The sequence below is a fragment of the Python bivittatus genome, unplaced genomic scaffold (assembly GCF_059951505.1).
Source record: "Python bivittatus isolate LINGU-HERP-01145 unplaced genomic scaffold, Pbiv_v1 ctg000840_np1212, whole genome shotgun sequence".
In the NCBI taxonomy this organism is placed as follows: Eukaryota; Metazoa; Chordata; class Lepidosauria; order Squamata; family Pythonidae; genus Python; species Python bivittatus.
This window is the reverse complement of record NW_028277113.1, coordinates 32,101,269-32,125,310: the sequence shown is the minus strand read 5'-3', so window position 1 is coordinate 32,125,310 and position 24,042 is coordinate 32,101,269. Positions and strand designations below refer to the sequence as shown.

The 24,042-nt window shown below is 36.6% G+C and overlaps 1 protein-coding gene across 6 annotated transcripts in view; it reads left to right on the top strand.

Annotated features, from left to right (window-relative positions):
- The window catches only part of PTPRM (protein tyrosine phosphatase receptor type M), a 526,420-nt gene that overhangs the window by 395,581 nt on the left and 106,797 nt on the right, over positions 1-24,042 (top strand). For 4 of the 6 annotated variants that reach the window (XM_088130895.1, XM_088130898.1, XM_088130896.1 and 1 more), the window contains 3 exons: positions 15,072-15,223; positions 16,915-16,989; positions 18,591-18,617. In XM_088130895.1, coding sequence (XP_087987021.1) covers positions 15,072-15,223; positions 16,915-16,989; positions 18,591-18,617 — 254 coding nt within the window. The remainder of the gene's footprint in view (positions 1-15,071; positions 15,224-16,914; positions 16,990-18,590; positions 18,618-24,042) is intronic. The other 2 variants (XM_088130897.1, XM_088130900.1) reach the window with 1 other exon arrangement.

The window sequence follows — 24,042 nt, the reverse complement described above, 5'->3', positions numbered from 1 at the left end:
CCCCTTCCAAACCCCTGCAGCTTCCAAACACTGAGACAAAACCTTAACAGCTTTACTTGCAGAGCTGGGGGCAGAGATGTTGATGATACTGCCTATGGACCCTATGGACAACCCCTCAGCAGCTTCATGTAGATATTACAAAGGAGGCAGGGGAGAGCCTGAGGCATCACAAAAAGCAGTGGTCTAGGACTAGATCACTTCCTCCCCACCAATACCAACTGGAACACCACAAAATAGTGCCCCCTCTTCCTCACCCCCTAAGCTATTCCAGAAAGATACCATGGTCAATGGTATCAAAGGCCATCAAGAGAACAAGGAAGGCCAGGATAGATGTATCCATCCTGACTCCCATAGGTCATCCACAAGCACAACAAAAGCTGTCTCAGCACTGGATCCCAATCTGAAACCTGACTAAAAGCATCCAGATAATCTGCTTCCTCCAGGATCCATTAGAACTCTAAGCCAACCACTGCCTCAACAAGCTTTTCCAAAAAGGGAAGAGTGGAAACTGCATGAAAATCCTCCAAATCTGTGGGAGCCATAGATGTTTCTGGGGAAGAGGTGGCCACCACCTGTTTCAGAGATGATGGAACCACACCCTCTCTCATGGAAATATTAACATGCACATGGATCCACCCACACATACCCTATCTGGAGGTCTTAACTAGGAAGGGTGTGGATCTTAAACACAGGTGGCACACTCACAATGCCAAGAACCCTGTCTACTTCCTCAGGACTAACAAACTTCTCCCTGGTAACATTGCATGACCATCCCTCAGTCACCTCTATAGGACCTGTCCAGCTGGAATCGAACTCAGATTAAAATTACTCATATCTATTGGGCATTGGTCATAAGACGTGTGTTGTCAGTCTTGTGGGGACTATCAGCCATAGGGAGGAAAGTAAAGCAAAACTTTCACATATCCCTAAATCTGCATCAGAATACCCCAGGAGGAACAGAGAAAATGAGTTTAACTAAAACCACAAAGTACAGAAGGCCACAATTTTTAATAGGAAAGCAAAAAGCAGAACAAGAAATGGATGACTATGTAGGAAAACAAGAACAGGAACAAAGAGACACCTAACTTAAATGGCAAGGCATTAAGCTGGAAATAGGAATAAAATAAAAAGCAGAGTTACAGAATTGTATCAGTTGGATCCACAACAAGTTCACCAGGATACAGGCATCTAAAGTTTAGTCCAGGATCAATGCAAGAAAACAAGCATAATCATGCTAATCAGAAAGTGGACAATAAGTATCCAGACCATCAGTTTCATTCAAATTTAATTGTGGGCTTTGCACTCAAGCCTTACTTGTGTGGTTCCCAGTAGGTATCACATGTACATTATGAGATTACAATGTTGTACTAGTTAGGTCTTCTTCAAGATCCAGGAGTGCTCTTTTTCACGATAAGTTAGAGGTATATAACAGAAAGGCTAAAAGTGCATGTTTTTCAGGATTCAAAATTAACATGATGGCTAGATGAATCCTGTTGATATTTTACATCTTTGAAGCCAAAAAAATACTCAACAAAAACCATGATGAACCATCAACTATAAGTACACCTTATAGGGTTTGAAATATAATGGGTGATAGAGCATTTTTTGGGCTGACTACTGCAGGGAAATAGCAGGTTCAGGAAAAAGTTTAAACTGTAGCTGATCATTTAAAAGTAGGTCTCTGTTTGTGCAGAAGACACATAATGACTATGTCAGTTGTTATTTTTTAAACACTGAAAGGTATGTAGTTCATTTACCAAAAAAAAGGGCTGATTCTACATTGCAAGGATTTGTATCTGCTGATCCAGCAAGTTCAATATACTGTGCAAAAAAAGTATGTATCTAGCCTGAATATGCTGGCACAAAATTCCCCTTTTTTCATTTGCAAATGCGTGAAAAAGTAACACACAAATGCATGTGAAAGTAACACCCAATTCTATACCACACCACAATAAAACATGATTTTATATTGTAGGTTTGAATATGGGGGGGGAAATGCCTTTTGTGATCTTCTTTCCCGACTTCCATGTGCAGTTTGCAAGCTGAGATTTCTGTTTTTGTTAACAGTTAATGATTTTTTTCCTACTTTCTACTCCATAAAGTTGCTTGTTTATGAGTATCATTGATGCAGAAAACTTGGCATCTCTTTTACTTACATTTTTATTAGCTAATTTTTGTATTAGTTTTATTTTTAAAATGTATCCTACATTTTCATAAGTATTAACCCCCTGGGAGTAATCTGAACAGAAAGGTGAAGCATAAACAGAATAAAATAAATAATTACGGCAGCTAAGGGGGCTGAATTCAATGTTTTAAATCATGGCAGGCAGAATATTATCAAAAGCACACTTGAACTAACAACACAGTTGGATCATAAGAAATGAAGAAGGCACCCATTTTAGCAATCAACAGCCAGGGGCAGTAAAGGAGCAGGCTTACTGTACATGCTCTGTAATTTAACAATAATTGTGCAAGCTCTGTTTAAGTGCCTGGAAACTGTGCAAGAAGCAGAAATGCTTGCTGGAGTTTCTCAGTATATACAGTTCCATTAAAAAAGAGTATTTTCACTAAGAGATATTTAGTAAAAGGCAAACATTTGATACAGAAGAGTGTCATATGCCAACTTATCATATTTCCATTATGCTTCTCTTTAGATTATAGGATGCAAAATATCAGACACAGCATCATTTATTATAAAGGCATTTCAAAATAAATTGACACAACCAAAATAAATATTTCAGCTTTTGGTTCAGAAACAAATCTGCTGAAATGTTTTTCCATTTCATATATAATTGCCTATCTTCATCTCTAAATTTAATGTTATGTGCATAATAGCTTTCACATTTTAGAATTGGCTTTGTTGACATTCTCCCATGCTAAGAAAGCTGTTTTACTGGGAGAAGATTTGTAAAGAGAATCAGTCAGTAAACACAGTAAGTTTTGAAAGTTTTAACTAAACAATTTCAATGTATCCTACCAAGGTAGCATTTTTATCTTTATTATTTAAAATAATAACAGACTAATAACAGGTTAGATTCAGTAAGATTCACTTAATTATATATTTAGAGGTCCTGTGAAATCAAAGACTAATCATCCATAAATTTATTAGAGAAGATAAGAGTGCTCAGTCTTACTGAGGAAACATTACATTCTGTGAGACTTAAAAGAAAGCAGAAAGTATAATTAAGACAATCAACAAATGACAAAAAGAGAAATCTTTTCTCTGCCTACTTTGATTTTCCATTTGAAAACCAAGTTAAAGAAGTTGCATCCTATCATTTTCTTGGTACTGCAATTTCTCCTAAGTTGCTACTCTTGTATGAACAGCAGTCATCAGGTTTATAATGGCTCAGCAGCTGTGTCTGGATTGGGAAAAGAATTCCCCAAAATGGATCCTATATTGGTGTCTGTCAGACATGAAAGCTTGTCATAAGATGTCATCTTGAAAATGTATACAGATTTACACATTTAGACACAAGATTTCAGCTTTTTTTCTGGAAAAACATAGTGTATATTTTGATGAGCTGATGAATGGAGGTTTAAAGTGAAGGAATGATATCCTGACAGTTTGTTATTAATGGTTTGGAAAAGCTGACTAATACTTCTGTTTAGAAGGTCTATTTTAAAATGTTTGGTTTAAGATTTAAATGAATTTCCTAGGGGATTTAATTAATTTTCTTCAGCATTTTGTTTTGAAAAAATTAAGCATGATGCGCATGTACATACACACACACAGAAGAAAAGGTGGATAAGCTGTCACTATCCTGGATCAAAAAGTAATGTTAAAAAAAAACACCCTTAGCTACACAAACTGATGCATAACCTCCCTTAATATATTCTTTGTAAGTTCTTTAACAAGACTTTCCAGGTGAAAAGTTATGACTTGGCTGACAGTGTTGCCACCTGATGTTCAGCCAGGAGCCAATAGGTTCTTTAGGATTCAAAGACAATAGACTCAAACCAGGATGAAATACCAAACAGGAGAAAGATACAGAGAAAGAAAGATAAACCTCTCCAAGTCCCTTTGATTCGGCAGGAACTCAGTGGGCAGCAGAAGGATGCAAATTGACATTTCTGGTCAATAACTTGGGAATTCAGATAAGTGACCCTTTGCTAAGAATATGACTATGAGAGCATTGCTTCTAGTTGTAGCTATTATTCCCACTCCCTTTAGGAGATGTTAGATTAGAGAATTTATACTGTTTTCTTTATCTTGATTGTTTCAAGTTAGGAATATAGATAAGAGGCAAGCAAGAGTGATTACAATATAGTGATGCAATCCATAAAGCTTGCTAAGTAACTTCTAATGTGTGGAGGAACTTTCAGTAACAAAGCTTGGTAAATTACACACAAATTGCCTCAGCTGGCTGAATAAGCCTTCCTATAGACATTTCTTCCATGTGCAAAGGGAAAAAAGAGCTCCATCTTTGTGCCCATTTTCCACAGTGTCAATAACTGACCTTCCAAGACCACACAGTTTTCCAAAACCTAACTTTTGAAGGTTAGCTTAAGAACTGAATTGCTCTACCTTTAAAAAATTTCCCTTTGATCCCATTCAGCATTAATTGTCGGCAGGTTTCTTTTTTTACTCACTCAGGGATATGTTGACATAGAAAGGGTCTGTGTGGTGACATTTACCAAAAGTTTGGAGAAGAATATTAAACACCAACAAAAAAAAGTAGATGTACTTTATTTTCGCTTAATTCCAGATCCATCTGAATTATTTCAGCTCCAGTTTGTTCCAGATGAAGTCTGTGTTAATAAAAAGCTTGGTATCCTTTAAGCAGAACTAAACATGCATAGTGGTTTGCTTTGGTCGTTGTAAAAAAAAACAAAAAACAGTCAATTAATTAGTTGGCTGGTTTTTAGGAAGTAATTAAAAAGAGTGCGAATTACCAAAACAACAACATTTTGGAGAATGCTTATTTTTCTCAGTGATTTTAAATAACAGAAATTCTTTCAGCTCTTTTCAGCTAATCACTTAAATGTGCGAAGGCTTGAAAGTGATGAGGTCCCATCCTCTGTTCTCTCAGGCCTTGACAAAGTCAGCCAAGCAGTCCAAAGAGGCTACCACTCAGGTTTATTTCAGCTTGAGCATGGCTCTCCTGCTTTATTATGGTTTTAGTTCATAAGGAGATGACTTGCATTCAAATAAATTAATATGTAACCTGGTCCTTTGTCCATGTATTCAGGTGAATACCTCAAGAACGCACTGGTCATTATAAAAGCTATGAAAGAGTCCACTTGGTAGCATGAGATTGCAATGAGAGAAACAGCAGCCTCTTTGTCACGTCTGTATACTCTGGAGGTGTGTCTTCGGAGGAATTCAGAAAATATTTCTAGCCTGTTCATTCCCAAACTGAATTCTTTCTCTCTGTTTCAGATGTTCCCTTCCTCTCTGTAACCAGACAAATGGGGGTGGGGGATGCATAGGAGATGATTCTTAGAAAGCAGATAATTTCAATCTTCTGTGTTTAATGAGCCAGTGTGGTTGCCTAGAGGTATTCTATATAATAACAATTTTAATCAGTCACCCAAAATTTATGAAGCCAGAATTCTAGTCTGAATTAGCATAAATTAAAGATGTAGTAATTTGTTTTTCCAAAATGATTTGTCTTTAGTAGTTTGGCTATCTAGTACTTTTGTCACTTGACTTTGCATGGAAATCATCATTTGTATAAAAATGCAGACCAGCCAGAAATATGAAATCACTTTTTCCAAGAAAGGCAAGTATTGTAGGCATGAATTGTTTCTTGGGAGGCTGGGGAAGTGGGAAAATATGTTTTATGCTATATGTTGTTTTGCATTATCTGCTATGTGGTTGGAGTTAGGGTGTGAGCTTGCTGAGTAAGGAAATAGAGAACTCTTTGATCTGTCACTCAAGCCAGCACAAAGTCATTGGTAAAATACAACAGTACTTCACTATCATTCAACCATCATTTGTTCCAAAATTAAGGCACGGGAGAAATAGTGCTGTTTAAGGGGGGGAAAAAATCTATATGATTTAAAATGTGGGTTGCAGTGGCAAGGCTCTTGGCTGCCTTAAGATCTATCTTGAATATGTATCTAGCTGATACAAAAGCACAGCAGGGTGACTAGAAACCTATAAGTTCCCTAACTGTCTGGAAAAGATCTGTCTGATTTCATATCATGTAAGGGGCTTTACACAATGAGTGCTACCCACTGAAATAAATTAATCAGTACTTTATTGGGTCAATTCATGTTATGGAATTACTAGTTTTTGTGATAATTATATTTATTTCAGTCAATAACACTTAATCACCATGGATTAGGTTGAAAGAATTTGAATTAATATCCATAATAAAGAAGTGGTAATATTTTCTTCCCATTTCCACTTTCATGAGAGCAAGATATTTGTCTGCCCTAGCACAGCCACCATTTTAGTGTGTTGTTAAAAAAAAACTACTATGTAAAGCTTTACTTTCTGATCATTCTCATGGTAATATAACAAATCACACAGATACTGCTTTAGTTGTGGCTCTTTGCAATTACACCCAATTAGAATGATAATGATTTAAGGTAATCTCTCTCAATAACATAATATTGAACGGGATCTTTAAAGAGTTGAAAAAACAAAATAATAGCAGGATTTGTGTTTTCCAACTCATTAAACTTACACCAGAATTTAGTTTGTATTATGAAATCTAAAAAGTTAAATTACAGCTACGCATGTCATTTTCACAATGTAGCAAATGTCTGATTTTAATGCATGATGTAATGGACAATTTAAATTGCAATGTTTGTCAAATTTTTCAACTTTGTTTCAGAATGGAATATTAATTATGCTCTTAAATATGAGAGGTAAATAAAATGAGCATCCACTGGCTGCCTAGGGGTAAATTGCAGATTACTGACAACGTGACATGGTGTGTTAAATGTCAGCTTTGTCAAACAAATTTAGAGGAACCGTTAAACTATTAGCTTCCTGTTGTTAGCAGGGCTTTTTTGCAGAGCGTGGCTGATCCAAGCAGCAGGAACACTGTACCATATGGAACACTAACAAAGCTAAATTGAAAAAGTGAGATGAATGAGGAGATAACAGCACAGACACACTCAATTAGTTTATAACTGTCTATTAACTTCTGCCAGTGGCTTTGAATAAACAATAGATTAACCACTACACATTTTTGTTTTGTGAGTCTGTGGTAGTATCTGGAACACTGAGACATTTTTCTCAGCTGCTTTTACAACATGACTGCTATACAGTAACTGTTGGAAACTAACTTTCTGTATCAGTTGCGTTATGTTATGTTAGGTCTATGGCTGATTTTGATTTTATTTTATCTCTGTTTTACTGCTGTTATCACAGGCTTTTCCTAGGACAGCTGGGATGAAGTGTGAGAGAAATGGCTATGGAGGGAAGGGAGAGGCAGACAGGTACCATGCCTTCTGATCTTTTCCAAACAATTCCTCTTTCAATTTCCCATTGCATCTTATCCTACTGCTCAATATTAGGTTGGTATGAAACAGCAATAACCCCAGGAGTGGATTTATTTCAGAATGCTAATTAGGTTTGTCTGGGTAGGTAAATAGGGTGGGCTTAATTTATCCTTGCTTGTTCAACTAAGTTCTCAGGACAGCAGCAGTGTTGTAACTAGTAGAGTGCCAGCAGTGTAGTCTCTGCACAGTGCTTTGGATTTGAAGGCAAAAGAAGTGTTTTGAAACATATAGAACCTCCATGTAACTCCTTAAACCATACACATCTATTCCCACCCATCTATTCACTGCAACTGCAGAGGGCAGCTGTGCAATCTCTGAAAAGATGTAGCTGCTTTTAAGGAATTGTAGACAAGGTCCATGTGTTTGCCTGTATGCTCCAAAGCACCTTTTAACCTTTTAATCCAAAGTGTTTGAATCCTAAAGCCTAGGAACAGGGAATATAAAGGACTAGAGGTTCTCTCCCCATTTCTAGTGCTCTATCCAAATAAAAACTTTGGCATAATAGACATTGCCAGTTGGATACTAAGCTATTGCTTTTGGAGACAGAATATGCCAAGAGCGATAGGGTGACTGCACTACATATGGCATGTCAAGCCTAGTGTTGGATGGAATCTAGTTAAATTATTTCTCTCATGCTTTCAGGGTGATTGCTTTGTAATCTTTTAAGTTGTAAGAGCTGCTATTATAGACATCTCATGAACTGAACATTTAGTCTTTTTGTCTCTAATCAGCAGTCATGATCTACATACAGTGTATATCCATTTTTTGCTCATTTTGTCTGATACTTACATTGCTTTTTTGGACCTCGTATATTGATTTGAACCGTGATAGTACTCTGAGATTTCTTAATTATTGTATCTAGACTAATGCGAGAAGTTTTTATTAGAATTATGGTTTGCAAGCACTTCCATTATTGTAGGATTCTGCTTGTTAATATATTTGAATAATATAATACACTGGCATTATTTTCTATCTGTAAAACGTATTGTTTTATAGCAAAAATAATTCGGTGTAAGAAGAAATACTAAGAATTAGTATGAAACATATGTCTCTGTATAGTCTTCCCCAAGTTCTATCTTAAGAAGACAAAAGTTCTTAAAATTTTTCCCCAAAGATTCAGAATTGCACTTATTATGCAAAATGCTAAAATGGAATAAAAGATAACATACTTTCTATTTATTTGTGTAAGAAAGCTAACATTAAAATATAAATATGAAAAAATACTGTGGTACTCCCCAAACTGATTACATGATTGTTATAGCAAAATAATATTGTTCATCTTTGAGAACCTTCTGTTTCAAACCTTATTTAGAAATCAATCTCCTTAAATTCTGTACCTACAGTATTTCACTACATGTAGATGGATGAATACTATGTGCAGCTACAAAAAAAGTAACCATAATTATTACATAGAATTTGCACACATGATGCAGTTTCTTAATTGATAACATGTAATGCATTTAGATTAATCAGGGCACTTCCACATAGGGCTGTTTCCTTTCCCCAGTCCCTCCAAAGTAATTTGAAGATGGCTGTGCAATTGTCTTAATTCCTGCTAACCAGAGAGCACTGCCAATCAGGCAGTGTTTCAGGCAATATTATATTTGTGTGCCTATTCATTCCAAAGCAGCTTTTTGAAATCAGATCTGAAGTGCTAGGCAGCCCTAATAAGCTGCGAAAATCAAACCAGCTTGTTTTTAACAGTGATTCTGAAACTGATTAGCAATTAGTTTGCTGATAAAATTTGCCTGTCAAATCTACTATACCTGGGGAATGGGGCTTTTTTTCAGTTTATTTTTTGCAGCCTACTTTTTTTTGTAGTTTTAAACATACACAAACGTATTTCTTAAGACTTCAGAGGAACTTTTTCTTCTTTCCTCCTGACTGGATCAAAGATCAGCACTAGCACAGAGACCACACTTTGGAAAACACTGTACTGTATTAGAGTTCAGGTAGTGAGAGAAGGGATAAGGTAAAAATCTCCACAAATGAAAAAAATTGTGTGGCTGGAATTTCCAAGGAGCTCTTGCATCACAAATCACAAAATGGATGTTTTCCAGTTTGAACTGCACCATGAGTAGAACAATTGGCTAAGTTATCCAAAAAAGATGTTGTTCTGGGAACACACCAGTAGGCCCTGAGGGTGGACTGTGGTAGGTATCATATGTGGAGAGAGACTCGTACTAAAAAAAGGGAGTGGTAGTTCAACTTCAGATGCTGGCCTTCTCTATTAGGAAAGTTGTAACTCTTGAAGTAAAAAATATGTTTGTGCGTGCGTATCTACACATTAGAGATCACAGGGCTACCATGTTTAGGCTGCAGAAATGCAAATGACTAATAGATAATAACAATGATTTTTTTCTGTAGCTGTTTGCTGCCATCTGCTAGTTCTCTAAAGCAGATATAATAGCCCTAATATTCACATATATGCACAAATACAAACATACAGATGGAAAGGCACATCTATACATATTCATACAGATGAATATTTATGAAAAAATTCACACAGAAGGTTGGAGCATTATGATTTTGGGGTTTAAGCTTTTCAGGGAACAGTACTATTATTCAACAGCAATTTACTTTGTTTTCCACTATGTTGAGATACATAAGTGTTAATACTACTTGTGCTTAAGGCAAATAACACTGTATTGCCTGTGCTTTACTTCAGAAGAAGAAGAAACTAAATGTTATTTTTATAAGCTACCTATTGGAAATTATACATTAGCATAACATCAGAATATTTAGTTATGGCTACAAAGCATGGTGACACTTGAAGATATTAGTCCTCGAGTTATAACCATTTGTTCAGTGACCATTCAAAGATGGTGCTGATCAAAAGGTCTTATGATCAGTCCTCAAAGTTCCAGCTGTTGCAGCACCCCCACAGTCATGTGAGCAAAATTCAGGAGCTTGGCAACCAGCTCACACTTATGACCAGTTGAAGCGTCCCGTTGTCATGTGATCACCATTTGTAACCTTCCCTCCTGGCTTCCCACAAGCAAAGTCAATCAAGAAGCCAGCAGGGAAAGTTGCAACTTGCTTGGGTAAGTCTCCCTGCCCCTTTCTTTGCTCACATGCACCATACCCTCCTTTCTCCCTTCGCTTGTATACATCGCATGCCCTCCTTCCCAGGCCTTCCTACATTCACGAACCCTGCACCCTCCTTCTGTGCTCTCCCTGTGCATGTGCACCACCGCAGCACCCCTTCGCTCAATTCATGTATGGTCTGTGCCAGGCCTCCCAGGGCTTTCCCCATCCCCCACAGCACCCCCACTTGTAATCCGGGACTCCCGCTGCTTCCTGATTAATGACCTGCATGTCTCGTCTTGGAGTTACAAGGGCAATTGGGACTGCCTGGATTGCCATCACTAAACAATGTGGTCACGTGCCGTTGTGTGTTACAGCTGCATCGCTTAGCAACGGCAGTTCCGGTCCTCATTGCTGTCATAACAGGAGGACTACCTGTACTTTAATCCTGAACTCTGAAATGTTATCATAATATGTGTTAATAGTGTCTTGAGCTCTTGTATGAAATGTGGATCTTCCATGGGCTTTGCTATTTTATAGGAAGGCCCTTCAGGCTATATTTGAATTAGCTTTAAAAAGTCTACCATTTAGTTTTATGAAAGTTTAAAAAGGAATTGACATCAGCAGCTCATAGCTCCCATCCATGTTTCAGGCTCTGCCTGCAACTAAAAGCTTGACTTGAATATGAAGGGACTCTTTAATTATTAGTCTTTTCCTCCCTAAACTTATAATTAGTCTCAAGATGATGTTATCAGAATATGTCTATATGGAAAACCAGTTTAAAAATATCATGTCTGTGTTATCAGTTGTCATATATTATCTTGTTAGTCCCAAAGTTGGCCTCAGTATTGCCTATTTATTCAATATTTACTATGCTTATGTGATATTCCCAAAAATACAGAGTGGGGAGGGAAGGAAAGCTCATCAAATATCAGATATAATTTAATAATATAATTTTTAAATAAGAAGAGAAAATCAAACTTCTTACTGATAGAAAAAATACATTGTTTTTTGAATACTATTTTTTCTATTTTTTCATATTTGATAGATTTCTCCTGTTTATTTCTACAGTGCAGTGTCCTCTTGAATGTGCTTATTGAAATATAACTTGGAATAAAACGTAATGAGTACATATATAGCAATTGTAGGTATTATTCTAGTATAATATATAAACCTGTTGAATATATTAATTAAGTAGCAGAGGAAATAGAGACAGGAAATTCAATAGTCTTACATCATCATTCAGTTAAATAATAAACTAGCATCATTCAGATTAATATTTTCTTTTATATAACTATATCACTAGGTTCATTTTCTGGCCAAAATATATGTCTTAACCTGGAATTTTCCCATAGAGTCAGAAACATGCACTGGCTTTTGATTGAGCTTGTAAGGTGATACCAGTAAAAATTGCACTATATTGTATGCCTTCTGAAGTGCCAAACAGATGAGACAGAAGATTAGTACTACATTTGAAATAAGAACGTGCAGGAGCCGTCCGTATATTTGCCTTCTAGATCTGCCAAGTTTTTTTTCTCACTTTCCTTTTCTGATACAGGGAATGTGAGGAATGGGCCTTTGAAAGGGGCAGCTGAGAGTAACATCTGTTGTAACTGTTAAATTCATGTTTACTTATGACCTGGGTCAAGAATTGAAGTGAGTTCAAATAACAAGTAATGCAAATTCACAGCCCAGCCCATAGTTTCCTGACCTTTCAAGCAGCACACATTTTTTGTACTTTCTAAAAGGCTAAAATGCTGTTTTCAGCTCAACCATTCTGCACTTTTCGTATCTGATGAGAAAACAAATATATATAAAAATTTACATATAATATATAACAATTAGCTCTCATGTTGTTTTAAAACAAAAAGAATAGCAAATGCAGATGCAAAAATAAGATTTTATTTTTAACTGACTAGTAATTGGCCTCGTCAATCGTATAGTTACCCTGAAACCTTTTATTATTTTTGTCATTTTTGAGATACTCTGACTATAGAGCCTGTACAATATAATAAGCTATCCTGAACTATATCAAACATCATACGAAAAATGACCAGGGCCTTTTGAGAGAACCACCTCTGAAAGGTCAAAACATAATAGATAGAGAACTCTGAAGGAATATGAAATATTGGGGGAATGTTATTGGTTTTTCAGTCTCATAATGATACGGACAACTAAACTTCTTTCCACATTCAGTGAATGTGTGGAGGGGGGAGGGGGGAAAAGAAATTGTGTCAGTTGTCCCCACCTTTGATCTCATAATGGTTTGAATACAGCCTGCAAACATACTCTGTATACTGGCATGCATCAGGCATCCTGCTGATATGTACTGAACTTGTTTATGTACGCTTGTTTCCTAAGTTCAAACCTTCCAGTGAAAATTGTATGATCATCATATAGAAGAAAAGGAACAATAGGTGCAATTCTAAGCCCTGCTTTACATATTTACCCAAAAGTGCATGTAAATTGGCCAATCCCTTGTTTTTCCACTCTCGCTATAATTACTAAGGCCACAAAAAGGAAACTACATCTTAACCCATGCTTGAAATATTTGAGCAGACATATGAGGGGTATTTTACTGCAGGACAGGAATTTATAATATAGAAAGTAGAGAATCGGTTTATGAGAAATGGATCATAGTAAGAAAGAGAACCTGCAGCTTATGCTTTGCAGGATATGCTTTGGGTGGAGAACATATTTGGATTCTAGAACCTTCAGTTAAAAGGGTCAGAGACCAGATGGTGAGAAAATCTCCACCTGAGGTAATCTCTCCACTAAAATAATTTAATTCTGGATTAAATGGACAGGAAGTCTGACCTGAAAAACAAGACATGCTGGATTAGACTGAAGCCTATCTTAATCCAGCATTATGATTCTCAAAGTGGCCAACAGACTTTTTAGCATTCTCACTGATTGCTTTCCAACCAATGTTCCCTTGTATATTGTCTCCATCAAGGTGACATTCAGTCTTAAAGACTGAGAGCACTTGATAGATCTGTCCTCCATGAATACATCCAAATCACTTTTAAAATCCTGCCAATTAATGATTATCATTACATCTGCTTTTAATGTATAGTGCCATTTCCTGTATAAGAATAGTAGACAAATTCAGTTTATCAACAGTGCATACATAACGGTATAATGCCGTTTGGGTGACAGCTCTCACAGTCTTTCCCTGAAGCACTGTCATTGTGTTCAGTAAAATTTCATTCCAACCATTGTTACTGGTGCTCTGATATATACTATTTAGAGTTGTTCAGACTGATAATAAACCTGCAGCTCCAAGGTTCTTCAGAGCACTGAACTTGCTTTAATTTTCAGAATTCCTCCACAATTTGCCACAAAATTATAATTTTAATGTGGTAGAAGAGGAAAAAACAGCTTTTGGTTTTCAGTGTTTTTCAGAGGATTTTATATAGCTTTGTTTTTTTGTTTTTGTTTTACTTCCTGAGTTATTCTCTTAATATAATTGAACAGATTTTATCTTGGCAGCATTAGCTGTCAGTCTACCAAAGCAGGGCTCGGCAATCTAAATCTTAGCCCCTCAACTTCACACAGCTTATCTTGGCTACTAGGCTCAAACTTGTCTGAAGTCTCTTAGACACACAACATGGCACAACTAGATAAGAAATCTTAGAATGAAGCTTATTGAACACTGATTACCCTCAGACAGTGTGAGAATGCGGTTTGCCTTTGATACCCATAGCTATTTAAACCCATTGTTTCTTTTTCCCACATTTCAGTGGATTCTTCGCCCTGCACTTCATGACCTGAAGCTGAATGGTTATCAGTTATTGACGTAACTGGCATCTCTAGCCTAAGAACTGCTGGCTTTAGGTTTATGTCTCACACCTACTATGTTGTAAGCGTAGTATTTAATGCATCTGATACCCTTATTTGTAGGCCTAGTGAATCTGATCATCAGTTTATACATTTCTGCATCATCTAGCCGTAAACTGAATTAAATGAATTAATCTGAAAATAAATTACATTGATTTCAATGCCTCTTAAGTAGTCACACCAAACTCCCCTGCTCAGCTCTTTGAAATTCAGTCTTGTCTTGGGACTTGCACTCAACCAGGGTCTGGACCCAACTGCCCATTGTTAAAGTCAGGATCCACCTACCAAATCTAGCTAGTTGCAGGACTTTCCTTAGGTGGCTGACAGTCTGCTGGTCCCCCAAATGCAGGCTGGCAAACCAACAGGTTTTCCACTCCAGTTTTAAAATCCAAGGAGTCAATGACTCAGAGACAGCCCAGGATTCTAAAGATGTACTTTGTGCTCAGGAATCCGTAATCCATTTGGTTTTCCTTCCATCTCTATACAGTACATATAACTCTGTAATTATGTATTTTATTAATCTAATTGTATTTATTGCTTTTCTCATTTGTTTTTAGTAGAAATATTTTAGCTGTTTTAAATGGCTTTTATTTTATTTCCATGCTGATGTAGGGGTGAGTGTATATATGGTTGGGGGGGGGAGTTCTTTTTAGCAGAAGTGAATTTACAAATGACATGAAATGATGAATTCTACACTTGCTTATTGAAGCATCATCTCCTTTCTTTAATGTTTCTTCCTCAAGGAAACTGGCTAAAAAGCGAAAGGAGACATTGAGTAGCACACGACAGGAAATGACAGTGATGGTGAACTCAATGGATAAAAGCTATGCTGAACAAGGCACCAACTGTGATGAAGCTTTCTCTTTCATGGACACACACAATCTAAATGGGAGATGTAAGTTGAAATCATTTTAATTTCTGTAGAGCAAATAGAAAAGGGAAGTGTAAAAGGCTCTTAAACGCTTGTTACTCAGTTAGTCCATGGGCAGACTGTTGACCCATCCATGGACTCCAAAATCTCACACTGTGCAACATCTCACATCATATATCTGGGAGATAGAATAGAGTCTTTAATAAAGATAATTTTGCATTTCTGCCTTTCTCGTGCTTCCACATAAAACCACTGACATCAGTGCAGCAGGTGTTCCATTCAATTTCCTCATTTATTGTATAATGCTGCCTGATAGCCTTCATGTTTTGGGGGCCATTTTAAAGAAATGTCATAATGTTTGAATGGTGGTTCTTTAGCTACAACTGACAAATTTCAGAGTTCCTACTATAAGAGAATTCAGTAAATTAATAGTTGTTTTGGAGCTATATTTATCCAGATTTGGATAAATATGGCTCCAAAAAAACTATTAATTGTTGTTTTGAGTACAAGAGTAAAATGGTATTTAAGGTTAGATTCCATAATGCTTTCCTCTATAGTTCCCTTTTTTTTCTCAGGAAGATTAAAGCAGTATATATAGGAAGCTGCCTTACCCAAGGTCAGACAATTTTTCCATCTAGCCAGTATGGACTATTTCAACTATCCCCAGAATAGTACAATCCCAATGTGTAAGAGACTGCAACTTCCATAGAATTCTGAGTAATGCCTCCCCAACCCATGAGTATATATGGTAAGGTATAGCTGATCTATTCTGACTGACAGCAGTTTTCCCAGATCTTAGGTAGTGATCTTTAAACAGATCTCAGCTTTGCTATTTGAAATCTATTCAACTGAAGATGCCAGGAAATGAATTAGAGTCCCTCTTTGGACTCATTCGTTGCTATACTATATTTAGAAGAAGGCATAAACTATACAAAAGTATTTTTACTACTAGTTTTTAAAAAAGAGAAGGAAAAAAATGCAGCCATGAATTAAAATATAATATGCATATAAACTATAGTGCAATAACCCCAAGGAAGAGGATTCAAAAGCATCTATTAGGGCTGTGAAATGCTCTACATTATATTGTAAAAAGACGCCTTGGAACACTTAGGTGCATGAACACAGCACTTGTTTGTAACTAATTAAAGGAGCCACATCTGTTATCTGGATCATATGGCTACAGTAGAAACCTATTCACAACAGCCACATGATTCTGAAAAAGGATACATATTAAATGTCCTTTAGTTCAGTGGATCTTTGTAAATTAATGGGTATAAGATTGTAGCCTAATATAAAGCTTTTTTGGACTAAGTCCTTTCTCAACATTGCCTTTAGCAGCTTGTGGTTTTTTCCTGCACTGTTCCTTCCAGTATCACTGGGGAGAAATCCATACTGCATCTCCATTTTATGATAGATGATCCAGGTGTGGCAAGATATATACCAGATTGAGGCAAAGAGTTCCTAATTGCAGAAGGCACTTACAGAGCATGCAAGAAAATGAAAGAAACACAATATCTATCTAAGAAAACACAAAACATTTAAATAATACTAAGTTACACAAACACTATTGTTCATTTTTCATGGGACGTTTTCTCCACAAAATCATTTTGCTTATCAGATTTGACAATACTTATCATCTAAGGGGGTGACACAAATGTGCTGTTGTTTGCTAATGCCTTTGTTTAGGTTTACTACGTAGTGTTTTCTCTTTCCAGCTGTATCATCACCCTCTTCATTTACAATGAAAACAAACACCCTGAGTACGACAGTTCCCACTTCATATTACCCAGGTAACCAAATATTTCATTGGTTTTTAAATACTATAAATGGTTTACTTTTATAACAAATGGCTACCACAGAGAATGAGAAGCTCAAGCATATCTCTTATACACTCATCCAGCCATCATGTCTCCTCTAGGGTATTGTCGAAGGCTTTCACGGCCGGCATACGAAGGCTGGTGTGGGTCTTCCGGGCTGTGTGGCCGTGTTCTGGAAGTTTTGTTTCCTAACGTTTCGCCAGCATCTGTGACCGGCATCTTCAGAGAGCAGGAGCACAGACAGGAGCAGTTCTCTCTGTGCCCAGGATGATGTGACCCTTTTGTGGGTATTTATAGAGATCTGAAGGGGGGGATTGGGGGTGTGTGGTGGGGGGTTAGGGGGTGTGTGGGGTTTGGGTTAACGAGTGGCTGCTTGTTTTGGTGTCAGAATATGTGTGTATCTTCCTGGGGATTAGGCAGGGTTTTTTCTTCTATTGAGTTGTTAACGAGTGGCTGCTGGGGGTGATTAGGTGATTGGGTGAACCACCAGGATGTGTGAACAGTTCACACAATGAACATGCTAATCACCCCCAGCAGCCACTCGTTAACAACTCAATAGAAGAAAAAACCCTGCCTAATCCCCAGGAAGATACACACAGATGTTGACACCAAAACAAGCAGCCACTTGTTAACCCAAACCCCACACCCCCCCACACATCCCCTAACCCCCCACCGCACCCCCCAATCCCCCTTCAGATCTCTATAAATACCCACAAAAGGGTCACATCATCCTGGGCACAGAGAGAACCGCTCCTGTCTGTGCTCCTGCTCTCTGAAGATGCCAGTCACAGATGCTGGCAAAACGTTAGGAAACAAAACTTCCAGAACACGGCCACACAGCCCGGAAGACCCACACCAGTCTCCTCTAGGGCCTAGCCCAATGTTTCTCAACCTTAGCAACTTTAAAATATATGGACTTCAACTCCCAGAACTCCCCGGCCAGCTGAGAGTTGAAGTCCATATATCTTAAAGTTGCTAAGGTTGAGAAACACTGACCTAGCCTATCAGTTTTTTGAGTACAGGCTGAAATGCTGTACATGGCCAAAGTTTAAACACATACATAAATAATACATTCTTGTGATTGCCCATATAAATAAAATCCTTCCGAAAGAGCTAAATACCTTTTGCATGAAATAACAACTTTCTTATTAGAGTTTTTCACACTTTAGAAAATGATTCTAAAGAAGCACTCCAGACTTTGTTTGAACACTCTTCTACTATTCATTAAAGCCGCATGGCTTTTTCAGGCTTCTGCATGAACTTCAGAACAGATGCCACTCCTCTGAGGAATCCACACATTAAACCAAGATGACTCTTAAAGCAGCAGACTAGTTTTCTTCTTTTCTTCATGCAGAAGCCTGAAAAAGTTGACCTGCTTTAACAAATAGCAGAGGTGCTGCAATCATATGACATCTTGAGCAGTTCTTCAAAAACATTTTCAAAGTGTAAAAGCTCTATTGCTTCTAACTTGTGGCTTTCTGAGCAAAAAAAAAAAAATGGGAACATTTACTAGTCATTTACTTTTCTTTCTCTTTTTACCTTTTCTGCATTGACCTGCTTATGATGTATGACAGATCCATTTGTGCCAACTGCAATTTTAGGTGAGAACATTTCCCTTTATCAGTGTCTGTTGCAGAAACAATAAAAGTTCAGACCTAGGTAGTGAAACATTGTATTTAAACAAGTGTAATATTCTGTTGAAAATGTGCAAACTGTTCTTAATTTAAAATTCAAATGCCAGTTATCACACTGGGTTGTTATTGTCATAGGTGCTTTAGTAGAATGGGGGGGAGGGAATCAGAGGCTTTTAATTATTGGTCATATTTATAAAGTAATGAATTGATAAATCAAAGAACGCAAATTTCATGGCAGTCAAAAGTTCATCATAATTTAGTTTAGAAGTTAATTAGTGTTAAATATGATTTGCAAAATCTGTTAAACTGACATTTTCCTGTTGCCTACAGCATAGTAAAGATTTCCATTTTGTTTTTTATTTGTGTATCACAAATAATTACAATGGGATTGTGACTATCAGAATAACAGCATATAATGTACCACATCCCATACAGGTGGAAATACTATACTAGAATTCTGAGACTAGAAGCATATTTTTACCTTTCTTTTAGGAAACTAAAAACTACTGATTGTCCAGTAAAAAGAGAATGAAGGGAAATGGGTTTACCATGCTGAGATAAAAATAACATGAAATATTACTGCATATGAAATAAATAATAACAAAAATGGGCTGTGCTTTGTACTATTACTGTACTAATCTTAGTCTAACCCAAGCAAAACAATCCGATACCATGTAGTAAGAATTCCACTCCAGTATTTAAATTGTGGCTGCTTTTCTCCTTGTCCTTCTTGGCGTGTAATTTTGCCATAGGAAGTCCAGTTTGAAGTTGTTGAATTTATTATAAACTGTAATGTACATGGGCTTTAAAAAGAGAAAGCAGCTTTAAAACCCACCCATCCAGCAAAAATATTTTGGACTTAAAAATATTAGTACAGGAATCTGCCAAATCATATTCTAAATTGTTTTTAAAGTACTGAAAGTCAAGCGTGATTTTCCTTTGTTTTGTCAGAAACAAAGGCAAAAGAAATCCATTGTGCCTGACTCAACTTGTGATTTCCCCCTACCCACCTCTACAAAATATAAGAAATGCTGTAGTCTAATTGTAATTTGCAAAGATCATTTTAACTGGTATCTAAAGAAAATAATTTCTTATAAATTACCGGAAAGGAGACTGCAGTCACCACAATAATCTAATAATGTGTATGCAAATGAAATTTACACTGATTTTTAAGCATCTGAGATTGTTACACTTACCTTTTCTGTAGCAAGTTGTAGATGTTATGACATTTTCAGCAAACAAAGAGAACCCATTATTATTAAATCATAGAGCTCTGTATGTTTGCTTCTTAATTAGCACAAGGACAGCATCTCACTGTTGTTCATTCAAAAACACACATATTTTTCAGCTTTCAGCATAAGCCTTAAAAAAAAGGTGCCACTACTTGAGGAGTATAATTATCTTAAAGCAGATCCAGGTTTTTTAAAGCTCACGTGGAAGTCTGAAAACAAGATGGGCTGCTTTAATAAATAGCAGAAAGGTGCTATGCATGTGTGAGGTCTGAAGCTCTCCTTCTGAATAAATTATAAAGTTTTGTAGGAAGAGTCCAATACACTTTATTGTTGTATATATTTGTATCTTTTGCTCTGTGTTACAGTTGATAGAAACTACTTTTTCTCTGGTAGAAAAGAGAATTACTAAGCAATCACTTTGATTAACAAAAGTGCATGTTGAGATGTTGTATTTTTATTGCACCAATTAATGAAGTGTTGTTCAAGAACTATTTTGTATAACTTTTAGAAAAGAAACCTTTCTATCAGTAACCCACAAACCTTCCTTTTAGAACTATTTTAATTTCCCTCCTGAGACACCTCTGAATGCCTTAAAATAATAATAAATGATAATGTCAAAGAACTGTATCACTGTTACTTCTTATATGCATTAATTATAACCCCAAACCCTAAACTCCTTTGAAGCTCATCTTAAATGTTTTCAGACATAACACCAAGCTAGATTTATTGTTAGGAGAATAATTAACCACAAGCCTTAGGTGGGTGGGTGAGGGTACCTCTCTTTCCTCTTTTGCAAGCAGTAGTTAGTAGTTTCAATATTTGTATGTATTCCCAGCAAGTCATAGTTTGTCCAGATGACAAATATGTGGCTTGTTATTTGCTTGCAATAAGGATTAAATTCTGACTATTCTCTATAGTCACATGACACCAAATAACTGAATGCCCCTGCTTGTGTTGAAAATTGTCTGATTTGGGGGGGGGCTCTGTGGAGCAAAAGAGGTACTGAGAGGAATGTGAACTTTTTCTGTTTAACTCATAACCATGCAAACTTTTTCAAACCAAGAACTTCATTTGGTTCTTGAATAGGATGCCAATGAGCCATTTTAATAAAAATGTGGGGGGAAAACAAATTATATCTATTCAGTTTCTAAATAAGATCACTTCCCATGCACTTAATAATTTTCCCTTCTGTTACAGTAAAATGATTATTAACATGCAATTTTTCCTGTGCAAGAACTTGGCTATAGTTACATATCTGTTCAAAGTAGCAATTCTTGTATGCTATTTTTTTATGGAAACTAAGTGACTGCAATGTCAGGCCAAGGGTAAACAATTTTAAAATATTTTTAATCTCATTAAATTATAGATATGAAATATGCTTTTACATTTTAAGAAATCTTCAGTAACAGTAGCAGGGACATGCCAACCAAAGTATAACACTTTTAAGTCCAAGCAAGTAGAACTGATGTAAACAGTTCACTTTGACTGTATTCATTTCTGTGTATTTTTTATGACAGTGCCTTTCTGTAGATAAATTTATCACAGACCAGCAAGAACAGCAGTATTCCCATGTAGTTAATTTAATATGGGATGTCTCAGTTAAATTAAAAATCAGATAATATAGTGATGTGCAAAATATCTCAAGTTGAATCATTTCAGGTGTGGAACAGGCCCTTCCAAGCATTTTTGGAAGTCCATGTCTAGGCACACATTTCACACTCAGAATAGATGTTCTGCATTTGAAACAGGACATTCTGCTCTCACAACAATTCAGCCTGAAAATTCCCTATTAGATGTCATGTTCCCATCAAAAATGCTCTTCACTTGAACTGAAAACAGTAAGTAGGCCAATGATATTTCAGTCAGTTTCTCACCACATTGCCATCTTGTTCTGAAACTTAATACTGCAAAAATAAGTAGATATGAGAATTTGTGACTTTCCAAGCCACTTTACACCAGAATGCTGTCAACTTTGTTTCACATATTGGCAACACAGTTTAGAATTTCACATCATTATACATTTTCTAGCAGAAAGGAATAACAGAAGTATAGTATCCAAGTGCCTGCAGATGGGATATTTCAAAGATCCATGTAAATTCCTTTATGAAAAAGTATGTTTCTAATATATAGAGTGATCTGTCAGAAATAACTCTAATAGGCTCTCCATTTTTTATATAAAAGCACAATGTATGAATATGTAACATATATACAAAAGTTGCATTGACCTCGTTTTACAGCACTGCAGTGGACCCCGTTGCTTAACTATAATGTAATAACCTAAAACAGAAACCATAAAGTCTCTACATAATTTGTTTTGAAGTATCATAAACCAATTTCCAACCCTTTCTTTCTTTACTTATTTTCTTATTTATTTTGTCTTTTTGTGTCTCAGCCACCTTGTAATATTCAGGTGCCATTTCAGCAACAACATATTGTAACAACACTTCTCTATCGCCTTTCATACCATGCATCCTAATGCCATGCGTCCCAGTTTTGTTGAAGAGAAGCTAAAGGGAAGTCCATATATCCGTATTTGTATCAGGATAATAAGACAGTCCCACCCCAGAATCTGGGAGAAACTGCCACATTCGTATGACATACATTTGCTATGTATATTCAGAGTTAGGATTCAACCGTTCACCAACTGCTCACTGGGGCAGTGCACTCCATCAGGCCAAAATAATTTCAATAATGTTGGTGTTCTTTCCTTTATCATTTATAGTTCTGTATACATATATTCTGGTTCTCGTCCAGCGTACATCACCTGCCTGATCTAAACAGCAGGGGTATTCACCTTCCAGCCCCAAAGCCTTAATTAAAACTCTCAGAGACTCTCCAAAATGTTGTTATCACATAGTAATTTTAAATGTAACATAAGGGGGAAAAATTCTTCAATACATTGGAAATAATCATAGTATGGAGCTCAACACCTATACATGTAATATTATATTTAATCTAAATCAATTCAAATTAAGCTTAGTTTTAATCCTGACTTTACTTACTTTAGGCCGTGATCCCTCCTTCCCTCTCTCTCTGTCTCTCTCTCTCTTTTTGGGCAGGTGGGATCTGGCTCCCTACATTTAAAAGCTCCAGAGGTTTGTGTAGTACTAATTAAGATGGATCTTGTATACAAATCTAAAAATATTACAGTTTTCATGAGTGGCTGGATTTATGAAATGTGTCTAAGACCCCAGGTGTATTACCGTGGAAACAAAGCAAATAGTTTGATTCTTAAATTCCTTCTTCATTCACAAAAGAAGGCGAGACTTCCATCAATTCCTCCATCCATTCCATACAATTTCTAAAGTTCCTTCAAAATTCAGATTCCAAAAACAGATTTTTGGAAGATGGTCAGGGCTATGGAGAAAAGAAAAAGCCACATTTCATGAAAATTAAATATGTTCAGTTCAATGTTAGAGAAATTAGGTTTAAAATCAATATCTGCAGATTATATTGTTAGCGGAGCTATAGATTAACACCTACTAAATATGAACAGTGAAAGTCATGTCCTTTCAACTGTCCCTTTCATATACCATTTAATCTAACAATGTAAGATAGATAGATAATGTATCCCACTCTTGGAGGAACTCTGATGAGTGTACAGAAGTCTGCATACCCCTCTAGTTGTCTCCAGTGAGCCAGAGGTTTTTTGCATATGGGTCAAGGGTATGACATGTGCACCTGGAACATTTCCTGTCATACCCCCCCCCCAAAAAAAACCAAACAACCCTAAAATGGAATTTCATGTCAGTGGCAAACATGGTGCTGTAAAGCTCAACTCCCACTTTACTTCCAAACTGGAGAGAGAAAGGATTATTTTAAGAAAAGAGTGTTTCTTCTACCCCATTGCTTTTCTCTCAGTTGCTTTTCTAAACATAACGCAACAAATAGTTGTGTAGGTGCAAAACTTGGTATTAAACTGAACAGCCCAAAGTTTTGATTGGCTTATTAGTTTAGGTTCATTCTAGAATAGTCTCTCTAAATGCTATTACTGAAGCACATCAACTTTCCTCACTTTGGTGCCCTCTTCCCCCTCCCCCCAGCTGCACTGGGCTACAGTGTCCATGATTCACAGTGCAGAAGTTTGAACTGGGAATTGTGAGAGTTATTTAAGATAAGGTATTTGGGGAAAGCTAAGTCACACATTTAGACACATTACA